This window comes from Camellia sinensis, chromosome 10 (assembly GCF_055761805.1).
Source record: "Camellia sinensis isolate YWXY chromosome 10, ASM5576180v1, whole genome shotgun sequence".
Classification (NCBI taxonomy): domain Eukaryota; kingdom Viridiplantae; phylum Streptophyta; class Magnoliopsida; order Ericales; family Theaceae; genus Camellia; species Camellia sinensis.
Window position 1 is genome coordinate 71,890,419 of NC_138970.1, and position 12,440 is coordinate 71,902,858.

At 37.5% G+C, this 12,440-nt stretch overlaps 2 protein-coding genes across 2 annotated transcripts; both read left to right on the forward strand.

Moving 5' to 3' along the window:
* Positions 1-7,722: 7,722 nt before the first annotated feature.
* On the forward strand, positions 7,723-8,840 carry LOC114269254 (uncharacterized). The gene is made up of 2 exons (XM_082890162.1): positions 7,723-8,210; positions 8,270-8,840. The coding sequence occupies exons 1-2, from the start codon at positions 7,723-7,725 to the stop codon at positions 8,838-8,840; spliced, it is 1,059 nt and encodes a 352-aa protein (XP_082746288.1).
* Positions 8,841-8,846: 6 nt separating this feature from the next.
* On the forward strand, positions 8,847-10,014 carry LOC114269253 (uncharacterized). Its single transcript, XM_028210544.1, has 2 exons — positions 8,847-9,313; positions 9,396-10,014. The coding sequence occupies exons 1-2, from the start codon at positions 8,847-8,849 to the stop codon at positions 10,012-10,014; spliced, it is 1,086 nt and encodes a 361-aa protein (XP_028066345.1).
* Positions 10,015-12,440: the final 2,426 nt, after the last annotated feature.

Genomic DNA, 12,440 nt, shown 5'->3' on the forward strand with positions numbered 1-12,440 from the left:
GATGCTAATCCTAATGATGTTGAGCCAGAAATTAAGGAAGAGCATCCAACTCAAGAACTGCCACCACAACTTGAGTTGAGGAAATCTACAAGGGACCGACAACCTTCAAAAAAGTATCCTCCCAATGAGTTTGTGTTGATTTCTGATCAAGGAGAGCTTGAGAGCTATCAAGAAGCAATTGAGCATGCAATGAAAGGTGATTGGAAAAAGGCCATGGAAGAGGAGATGAATTCTTTACTTGAAAATCACACTTATGATTTAGTGAAGTTGCCTAAAGGGAGGAAAATTCTAAAAAATAAGTGCGTTTTCAAATTGAAGAATGATAGTAAGAATCTGAGGTACAAAGCACGTCTTGTTGTGAAAGGCTTTGGGCAAAAGAAAGGTATTGACTTTGATGAGATTTTCTCGCCGGTTGTAAAGATGTCTTCTATTCGGGTTGTACTTGGCATGGCTGCAAGTATGAACCTTGAAGTTGAGCAACTTGATGTGAAGACCGCATTTCTTCATGGTGATCTTGAAGAAGAAATTTACATGGAGCAACAGGAAGGTTTTGTGGAAAAGGGGAAAGAGAAATTTGTTTACAAATTGAAAAAAAGTTTGTATGGTCTTAAGCAAGCCCCGCGGCAATGGTACAAAAAATTTGACTCTTTCATGATGAATAATTATTTTTCTAAAACCACTTCGGACCATTGTGTGTTTGTGAAAAATTTTCCAGATAGCAAATTTATTATTCTTTAGCTTTATGTTGATGACATGTTAATTGTGGGTCAAGATTCTACCATGATTAGCAAGTTGAAGTTAGAGTTGAGTAAATCTTTTTCTATGAAAGATTTGGGACCGACAAAGCAAATACTTGGTATGAAAATTGTTCGTGATCGCAAAGAGGGACTGATTTGGTTGTCTTAAGAAAGCTACATTGAGAAAGTTCTTGAGAGGGTCAACATGAATAAAGCAAAGCCAGTTGGTTGTCCACTTGCAGGTCACTTCAAGCTTAGTTCGAATCAATGTCCTACAAGTGAGAAAGACAAGGAAGAGATGCTGAAAGTTCTTTATGCTTCAGCAGTTGGTTCTTTGATGTACGCCATGGTTTGTACAAGGCTGGATATTGCTCACGTCGTTGGTGTGGTGAGTCGTTTTCTCTCTAATCTGGGTAAAGAACATTGGGCAGCGGTAAAATGGATTCTAAGGTATCTTCGAGGGACTTCAAAGGTGTGTTTGTGTTTTGGGAATGGTAAGCCGATGCTTGATGGGTTCATAGATTCTAACATGGCCGGTGATGTTGATTCTAGGAAATCTACTTCGGGGTATTTGATGACTTTTGCAGGTGGAGCTGTGGCATGGCTATCTAAATTACCAAAATGTGTTGCTCTCTCAACTACCGAAGCTTAATTTATTGCTATTACAGAAGCTTGCAAAGAAGAGTTATGGTTGAAGAAATTTTTGCAAGAGTTAGGTTTAAAGCAAGAAAAGTATGTGCTTTATTGTGATAGTCAAAGTGCTATTCACTTGAGTAAAAATTCTATTTTTCATTTGAGATCGAAACACATTGATGTGAGATACCATTGGATTCGTGATGTGTTAGATTCGAAATTGTTGCAACTCGAAAAGGTTCACACGGATGATAATATTTCGGATATGTTGACTAAGACTTTGTCGAGGGATCAACATTTGAAGTGTCGAACTTTGGTGGGTATGGTTGATTTCTCCACCTAAGTCAGTAGGGGGATAATTGTTGTGTATACCTCCTTATTGGAGTGTGGGACCCAATTGGTTTTGGAAAAAGAGTTTAATTTGGTTTAGTATTAATTATAATATATTTTTATATATTATATTTAATTTGTGGAGACCCAATCCAATTTGGAAACAACTAAGGTTTGATAATAAATCCTAGATTCACAATATTTTAGGGTTTTATTTTTGCTCATCCCGAGGTGAAGAGAACGGCTGCTACACATACTCCACTTTGGTGAAATCAATTATTTGGGTGTGTGAATAGTGGAATTAATTTGGGTGGTTCTTTGCTTCGTTTTTGGTGTTGATTTGGTTCGTTATTTTGGATCTTTTTCAACTCTGGTTCTGAAGATTTTGGTTCTTCTATTTGGTGAGGTCTTTCCTCTTGTTTATTTGTGATTATTTGGAATTCACCTAAGAGTGGTTTTGTGAGACCATTTATGTCTCGTTTGTAATCGTTTGGAAACTATTTGGTTGATAGTGGAATCGGATTTCGATCCCGTGGACGTACCTCACATTGAGGGAACCACGTAAAAATTCTTGTGTTGTTTTTTATTTAATTTTTCTGCATTAGTTTTTATTCCCATTGATTGATTTACTTGTGGGGAAGCACATATTTTCCCTAACATTTTTGGACTAAGAATTACACCATTCTTTATACATAAAGCACTATCCCAATCAGCCAAATATTTCATAGCCATGCCCAACACATGAACCTACTTCACCGATTTGACCCATCAACTACACATCAACTCACAAGAAGAAGAAAAAGATAGTGAAGGAATAAAAATAATAAGGGATTTACCTTGCCAATGGCCACCACAAAACTCAAGAATTTTCACCCAATGACCTAGACGTCTCTCTCCCTCCCTTTACCTTACACGGCTGCTCAGAAAAGTTGTGGGAAAACAATATCATATACATAAAGCACTATCCCAATCAGCCAAATATTTCATAGCCATGCCTAACACATGAACCTACTTCACCGATTTGACCCATCAACTACACATCAACTCACAAGAAGAAGAAAAAGATAGTGAAGGAATAAAAATAATAAGGGATTTACCTTGCCAATGGCCACCACAAAACTCAAGAATTTTCACCCAATGACCTAGACGTCTCTCTCCCTCCCTTTACCTTACACGGCTGCTCAGAAAAGTTGTGGGAAAACAATATCATAATAATTAGGGTTTGTGTTTATTTTATTTATACTAGTGGTGGGCACACATAGGTCAAATAAATAGATAAATATACAAAATACATATATAAGTTATATGCAACTCAAATGGTAAAGCCTTATTTATTAAGTTTGTGGTCTAGAGTTCAAGCCACACCCTTCCCTCTATTTACTTTATTTTATTTTTAGATAATAAATCTTGCCTCTAAATTAAAGACTTTCATTATAAATTTATTTTAGGTTTAAAAATTAACTAAAAGATCCTCCAATAATATTTAATTTGTACCTTAGAATTCACCACCAAAATATTTGAGATTGTAATATTATTATTTAATTATTTACTTAATTTTTATATTCGGGTTCTCACAGCCTGTATGCCCGAGGGTGTACTGCGTAGAATCTCGGCTAATCCTAGGTTCAGGCCCAACCAGTTGTTCAGCTCGGCTACCTTGTTTATTATTCTGAAGGTGTTGGTTGAGACTTGTGTTGGTGCTAGTCCAGTGCGCCTCAGGAACTCGCACATTAGAGGCTGAACCAGGAAGCGAAGGCCGCCTTTGATTATGGAAAGCACGGTGAAGGGGCATTGGTCTAGTCTGCCTCATGGGTTGGTGTCCTCGACACCGAGCTCGAGATGTACATCTACAGGGACGCCATATTCTTTCCGGAACGCGGCTAGTGCAACTGGCATGTCAACAAGGAAGCGGTAACACCCTCATGTGAAGCCGGCCGATCTCAGCGCGGCAGTTTTGCTTGGCAAAATTTCGTACGAAGGCAGCTCGGCCTTTTGAAAGCCTTGGTGTTGGTGCTTGGTCCCCTAGGACTCTGCAGTAAAAGTAAGTGTAAGTGGAAGTGCAGTTGCGCAAAATGAGCTCGACTTTAGCTTGGTCAGATGGAGTGCCAGACCATCTCGGTCATAGAGGTATACCCTAGAAGCTCAGCCGTTCAAGCGGACTAGATATTAGCCCGATCGAGCGGTCCAATATTCTGTTACCTCGGTTCCTACACGAGCCTTGCAAACTCGCGACTTGCTCGGTTTTGGTGTTTTTTAGGATCAAAAGAAGACCTGGAGCCCGGTCCGCCTCAGATTCTCGCGTGTTCATCACAGAAGATGACGAACAGTAGAAGGAGAAGGGGTAGAGGTGATTTTTTGGGGCTACGTCCTAAAGCCTACCGCTAACGTGCCCTAAGCTCAACTATGGCAATCACAGCCTTGGGATAAGTAACAAATGAAGAACAATGGAGGGTTGAGAACTTATAGGCAAGGGCGCCGATGGAGGCTTCAAGCAGTGGGACGAGGGCCCTCAGCGACGACGATGGTATGGAGCGTGCTGGCTTGGGTGCTCTGATCTCAACGAGATGAGTATGGCATAGGCTCTTGATCGCAGGTTGGTTTTTGCAGAAGAGGATGAATAGCGGAGAAGAAATAAATAAGGGGCAAGCAATGGCTTTAAAAAGGCAAAAGAAGCGCCAAAATTCGAATGTGAAGAGGCGGCAGGGTTGGAAGTTCAAGGCTAGTGAGCGAGCGACGCGTGTGTGTAATGACTGTGCATCAGTATTGAAAAGATGGGTTGGTAAGTTGAGGCGCCAACTGAGCAAGTCAAAGGATCGAGCATCGGGCTTAGCGCGGTTGAGGTCTTGCGGAGTAAGGCCGGGTGGAGAATCGACCTCGGTCGGATCATATAATTCCAGTCACGCTTGAGCGGACGGAATTAAGGGGCAATTGAGAGGGGGAATTCTTAATTGGACCTGCAACCGTGGAAGAGGTCGGGCAGGAAGAGGTCCGAGCATGTTTGGGCCGAGCTAACCTAGGCCAATCCTGGGTTAGTTTGCTCGGTTGAAGTCCCGGGGCCCATACAATCGAGATGGTTTTCTGCCAGCCCGAGCTTTATTGTTCGGACATTTAGCTCAACGAGAAAGGTCTTCTGCGGACCGGCCTGGTTTGGTTGGAGCGCGGTCGTATCGGAATGCTACTGAGCTCGGTTGTGATAAAGCCCGGCGAGGGACTTAGTCGAACTCGTTAGGTAGCACGGTTGTAGGAGGCCGGGATAATGTCGTCGGGCTGCTCGTTCCCGCCAATGCTGTTTGGCGGTTGATTAGGTACTGTTTGGCTAAATTTGCGCTGACAGATGGGAGAGCGTGATGGGAGAGCGTGATAGGAGAGCAGCTCCACGTGTCAATAGGCGAATGGGGGTAGAGGTGAATGCAGAAAGTATATAAGCATGACTGCGCCCCCCATGCTGGGAATGGAACATCATCTGGTGAGAGATACTCGTCGTGATTCACTCTCTCTCTCTCTTTTCCCTTTCTCTGTGAGTGTGTGCTAACTTGACCGTCGGGGGGGTTTTCCGGCAACACACCACCGGGTAGCTCACCTTCCTTGTGTCCGCAGGACAATCGGAGGAAGACACAGCTTGGACGCGAGGAGTACGGGTGGTGTCAAATATTTCCTTCTCGTACAGGGGGCAAGCAAGCAATCTTTTTCACTGAATTCTCTCTTTCTTGAGAACCAATCCTCTATAAAAGCAACACAAGCTAAATAAATGTTTGCTTCCACTAGAGAAAAGGCAAACCATAATCATTAAACGGAAAATACAAATTGTTTCTGCATTGGCATTAGGCACTTAACTAAGGACTTGGCAACTACTTTCATGAAGTGGACATATGCATAGTTATGTAAAACACAGAGAAAAGAATTTGTGGGGAAGGGGGGGGAGAATATAGAACAATTAAAGATTGGTTTGAATAAACTAGAGTGCTCCTAAAAGTATAGACATTAAAGACTGGAAACTTTAACTGTGGACAGTCAAAAGTCCAAAACAATTTTAGCAAACTAGTCCTAATTGACAATTTTTTTGGTAAGCTAATTATGACACATAGCTCTTTAAGAAATTAGCAATGATAGAGGAAATATCACAAAGGCATTAAAAATACCATTTCTAAAAGAAGTAGCATGAGCCAATAGAGGAAATAGATCAAAAATGGCTGTCAATTCCCCTTGGAAGCTCCTTTTTGTTACAAGTCCAATCGTAAATTTCTCAAATGGCACCAAACAACCCCAAAAGGAACATATATTATCTATTATAGGAACCTAATCAAAATACAGTACGGGAAATTGGGCACCATGCCTAGAGTTCTAAATCTTTCTCTAACAATAAAATTAATAATCGTTTTACATAATAGGAGAATCCTAGTTCGTACAACTTTAAAAGAGGTCTTTGCAGTTAGTAGTACATATTTCCAGCACCAAGAACATATATTCAGAAATTATTACTGCTTGATGGTGTCTATGACACAGTAAAATAAAGTGTGAAGTCATGGAAACTGTCAATGTTGCCAACATTCTAAAGCCTACAATTGTTTTGTGTGTGTGAAATTGTGCATAAAATGTAGAATTTGAAGAGATTTTGTGATTGAATTGAACCTTGTGTGAGGAAGAACTAAAATAGAGTTGAGATCGCAGGCCTTGTTGATCTTCAACTTCATTTAAACCAACACTTAAAACCTTCAAGATTTGAACCAAATGGATTTTTATAGTCACACAAATACAATCAAAGTCCTAAGAATCAATTAGTAAATTGCATAGAGTTTTAAATTTGGAGGGGAAAAAGAAAGAAATAGAAAACAAAAATTACTTTTGTGAAAGTTAAGAAAGTTGATAGGGTGTTTTAGCATGACCATCGACTTTCAGCATAAGAAGAAATTCATCAAATAGACTCAATGAACCATGAGCAAAACAAGAAATATAACCTTTCTTTTATGTTTCCCACATGAAGTTACTTATCTGAGAGCCTATTTCTCTCCATGGAGTTTGTGAAGGGTGGGAGTGGTGAAGATTGGGTAAAAATTAGAATAAAAAAACATATACTAATCTCCAATATCAACAACATTGACAAATCAAATATATTTGCATTACACAAACAAAAAGGAAAGGGGTTTAAAAGACCACTCAAATAAAAGCTATGAAGCACGGACACCTCTCTGAGGGCTCCGTACCAGTGTCAGACACGTGTCGGACACGGACACGCGTCGGACACGCGGTGGACACGTGTCCGACACGCATGGGAGAGTGTCCCAATTTTTTTTAATTTTTTTACATCCGGACACGTTTTGGACACGTTATAGACACGTTTGGGACACGCGCGGGGGTAATTTCACAATTTACTAAATTTTTTTGGGATCAATTTGAAAATAACCAAAAACAGATCAAATTTGCCCTAATCTCTATTCGCCCTAATCTCATCGAATCGACTATGTAATAGAAGATAAACAGCTGAGAAAGAGAGAAAGAGAGAGGACCTGACTTCGTTGTACGTCGTCTCTCGTCGATCGTTGCTCCTCGTCGGTCGTCTGTCGTCGGTCGTCTGTCGTCAGTCGGCGATCTTCAGTCGATTTGCTGCTTCGTTAAGGAAGGTACGACTCTTCTTCGATCGCTCCCTCTCTCTTCGATAGCTTTCTCTCTCTGTCTCAGCCTCTTCTTTCTTTTATTTCTCTCTCTTCGATAGCTCTCTCTCTCTCTCTCTCTCTCTCTCTCAGCCTCTTCTTTCTTTCTTTTATTTCATTTTTTTTTCCTTTTATTTTGATTTTGATTCTGATTTTTATTTTATTTTTTTATTTTATTTTTTTTCTTTTATTAATTTAATTTTTTCTTTTCTTTTTCTTTAATTCTGATTCTGATTTTGTTTTATTTTTTTTTCTTTTCTTTTATTTTTTTTATATTCTGATTTTATTTTTTCTTTTCTATTATTTGAGGATATAATTTTAATAATGTATGTTTATTAATTTTATTATAGGGACCAATTATTAATTCTGAAACAATGGCTACGGGTGGTAGTTCTAATGATATACCTGATGATGATTTTGATGAGAAGAAACCATTGTGGAAGTATATAACTAAATTAGCAAAACCTGGGAAAGGAGGAGGAAATTGCCAATTACAATGTAAATTTTGTAATAATACTTTCAAAAGTTCATATACAAGAGTAAGGGCACACTTGTTAAAACTCCCAGGAAAGGGAATTGGTGCTTGTAAGAAAGTGACAAGTCAAAAACTTTCACAACTACAAAATGAGAATGATGCTGCTGAGCTGAGAATTAAAAATGCTCTTCCCAAAAATGTACCATTGCCTCCTTCCATTGTATCAGTGGGTAGTAGTTATGCTTATGAATCAAAGAAGAGGAGAACATGTGAGAGTGGGAGTGGGAGTGGGAGTGGGAGTGCGCCTGGGAGTGGGAGTGGAAGTGCTATTGAGAAAGCATTCAACTTGAAGGATAGAGAGCAATTGCATTTTGAAATTGCTAGGATGTTCTACTCGGGGGGGGGGGGGTACCTTTTAATCTTGCAAGAAATCCTTACTATGTTAGCTCTTACACATTTGCTGCAAATCATAATATTCCTGGATATTTGCCTCCCGGTTATAATTTGTTACGAACCACATTACTTCAAAAAGAGAGGGCAAACATTGATAAATTGTTGCAACCAATTAGGGGCACATGGAAGGAAAAACGGGTGAGCATTGTTAGTGATGGTTGGAGTGATTCTCAAAGGAGGCCTTTGATTAATTTTTTGGCGGTGAGTGAAAGTGGGCCTATGTTCATTAAAGCAGTTGATTGTTCTGGAGAAACTAAAGACAAATATTTCATTTCAAATTTGATGAAAGAAGTGATTAATGAGGTTGGGCCAAGTAATGTGGTTCAAGTCATCACGGATAATGCTCCTAATTGTAAGGCAGCCGGACAACTCATTGAAGGTCAATTCCCTCATATTCTATGGACTCCTTGTGTGGTGCACACATTAAATCTAGCTTTGAAAAATATTTGTGCCGCAAAGAATATTGAGAGGAATGAAGTCACATATGAAGAATGTAGTTGGATTACTGATATTGCCGGAGATGGTTTGATGATTAAGAATTTTATCTCTAATCACTCAATGTGATTGGCTATGTACAATGAATTTGTGTCATTGAAGTTGCTTTCGGTTGCCGAAACACGATTTGCCTCCACAATTGTTATGCTCAAGAGGTTAAAGCTTATAAAACGTGGTCTTCAAGCAATGGTAATTAGTGACAAGTGGAATTGCTATAGAGAGGATGATGTTGGGAAGGCAAAATTTGTGAAAGAAAAGATTATGGATGATGTGTGGTGGGATTACATTGATTATATTCTTTCCTTCACGGGTCCTGTATATGACATGCTTAGGGCTTGTGATACGGACAAACCTTGCCTTCACTTAGTATATGATATGTGGGACTCAATGATAGAGAAAGTGAAGATGTCAATTTATAGGCATGAAGGGAAAAGAATAGATGAGGAATCTACATTTTACAATGTGGTGCCTCAAATTCTCGTGGATCGTTGGAATAAAAACAATACTCCTCTCCATTGTATGGCACATTCATTGAATCCAAAGTAAGTACCACATTTAAATTTGTTTTACATATTTCATTTTAATGGACTTATCTAGTATTTCTTGAAATATTTTGGATTGTAGGTATTATAGTGATGAGTGGCTCCATGAGGATCAAAATAGAGTTCCTACACATAGGGATGAAGAGGTGACACGTGAGAGGAACAAGTGTTTTAAGAGGTATTTTGAAGATATCACGGAGCGAACCAAGGTGATAACTGAGTTTGAAAAATTTTCGAGTTATGTTGAAGCATTCTCAGAGCATGATTCCATTCATAATAGGTGGCACATGGATCCTTATACTTGGTGGTGTGCATATGGTGCATATGCACCATCTCTTAAAAAACTAGCTTTGAGATTGTTTGTGCAACCTGCCTCTTCATCTTGTTGTGAGAGAAATTGGAGTACTTACTCCTTTATTCACTCAGTGAGAAGGAACAAGATGGTCCCTCAACGCGCGGAGGATTTGGTGTTCATTCATAGCAATCTTCGTCTTTTATCAAGGAGGAGCTCCCAATACTTGCAAGGAGAGACAAAAATGTGGGGTATTGCCGGAGATAACTTTGACTCACTTGATGATATTGGAATGCTTGGGATAGCTAACCTCTCACTTGATGAACCGGCTATGGAGGCGGTCCTATTTACAGATGAAGGAGAAGATGGAGGCGGTGGTGAAGATGTTGTAATAGTTTCCTCTACTTAGGTTGATATTTATGGATTTTGTAATAGTTGTTGGTACATTGGATAATTTTATATTTTGTGGTTTGATTTTCATGCATTTTGTAACAAATGATGGTTGGTAGCTTCGAATGACATGTTATGTATTGATGGAATGCTATTTTATGTTAATTGTGAACGATATATATGATGTTAAATCAATTAAATGTTTATTTTTTATAATTTTAATAGTGTTATTTTGTATATTTTATTACCTTTATTTGATTTTTTTTAATAATTTTATGACATATAATAAATAAAATTAATTATATATATTGAACGTGTCCCCGGCGTGTCGTGTCCCCTATTTTTTAAAAATTTGTGTTTTTGCGTATCCGTATCGTGTCGCGTGTCCGTGTCCGTGTCCGTGCTTCTTAGAATAAAAGAAATGCAAAGTTTATAATCAATAGGAACAGGTAGCAAATCAACAATTTAAATTCTGCCAAATTTGTTTAAAGGCAACCTTTACAGATGTTAGACTGTGGACGGAAAAACAAAGCCCAATAAAACATGTCAAAATTGTACCAACTTGTTGGTACATTTTTTAATTCAAGCAAACCTTTTGCAGCACTTAACAGATCATATAGCAACTAATAAATTTTTGTTATAGCTAATCATAAGCCTGTTATAACAACTAATAAAATAAACACATTTTTTGCTGGATGCATCAAGGAGCTAGTTGTGCTGAAAATATTGCACAACTGTGCTGAAAAGTAAAAAAATGAAGGAAACTTTAAAATCTCTCTAAGGCCTTGTAGAAGTCTGGTTTTTCCTGATGAACAATAATATAGATCGAGTGCTAGTGATAAGAGATTACGCTTACACTACATTAACTTTTCGTTCATCAAATTGCAAACAAGTCATATAAAGATGGATAATTTGGAGCCAAATGTAAGAAGCAAGGCCTGGAAATATCTACTATCTAATATGAAGACTACCAAGAATGGTTCAACAACTTGCAAAAGAGGTATTCATGCAACTTTCTGTTGATGAATGGAAATATACTTGGTTTCCATATAATAGAGTTCAGCGTAACAGAGTGAATTCATATTATTTTGGAAGCGTGTCCTGTGTAAGGTAACCACTAACAAAAAGAAACAATAAACAAAAGCATCAAATCTCTCTACATTTGACTCAGATGCACCTATTCAAAGCAGCATCAAGACAAAAAATGCAGCTAGCTCCAGAGATCTAATCAATAAACAAAAGCATCAAATTTCAACGTCGATACAATATATCATTGATTCTGAAATCAATCAACTCACAGCATTGCCGAGAGCAACGACATTGAGGAAAGTGGAAGAGCGGCACGAGGACGATGAGTTTTTGTCGACATCTTCGTCAGCAAGCAAAGCAGATGCTTGGTGCATCGAATCGACGAGCTGAGCCAATTTGTCGATCGCGCCCATTGACTAGATGAATTAAAAAACTCGATTAGAGAGAGAGAGAGAGAGAGAGAGAGATGATTAGATCGAAAGAGGAGGAGGGATCGAAATGTATGCAGAGAGAGAAAGAAACCCTAGGTTGATACAAGATGAAAATGATGATGGAGAGAGACCACCGATGATATTTGTGTTGTTGAGTTGTAGATGGTAATTTGCTAGACAAAAAAAAAATTATGCAAGAAAAACAAAAAAACAAACAAACGGTGAGATAAAATTAATGTTAAAATTTATTAATTAAAAATAAGTTTTTTTTTAAAAAAATAAAATTAATGTTACAAAAAATAGTTCATATTTGTGTGTAGCTTTTTTTTTTAAGACTAGTTTTAAAGTTTTTTTGTTTTTTTATAAAATTATAAATATACCAAAATAAGTTTAAAAAAATTATAGCAAAATTAGAGAGAGAGAGAGAGAGAGAGAGAGGGGGGGGGGGGGGGGTTTGAGGCAAAAACATGTATAGATAGAATGAGAGGGAGAGCTGTGAACGGGACCTTAAAATAATGTTTTTAAGTTTTTTTTTTTATAAGTTTTTAAATATTTTAAATAATTTTTTTTTTTACATTTTAAATTCAAAAAATTTACATGTAAAATATTTTTTAATTTTCTAAAAAAAAATACTAAATTCAAAAAAATATAAAATTTGATACATTTTATATGTATTTTATTTTTTTTATAAATATTTTACTTTTTAGCTATATAGGCACATCTAAAAAGTAAAATATAAATAACTTATTAAAAATATCAAATCAAGGTAATTTTAAAAAAAATAATTATAAATTAGTGATAAGCAATATAAATATTAATAATTAAAATTATAAATTTTTTCATGAATATGTAATTTTTTTCCCAAAATTTCACCGGGTGCAATTATCCTTAAAAGAATACACTAAATTATAAAATAATGTATAAATTATTTTTTACGTTGTCCTCAATTAGAAAAATTTAAGGTGAGAAGCTTGGCTAGAAATTG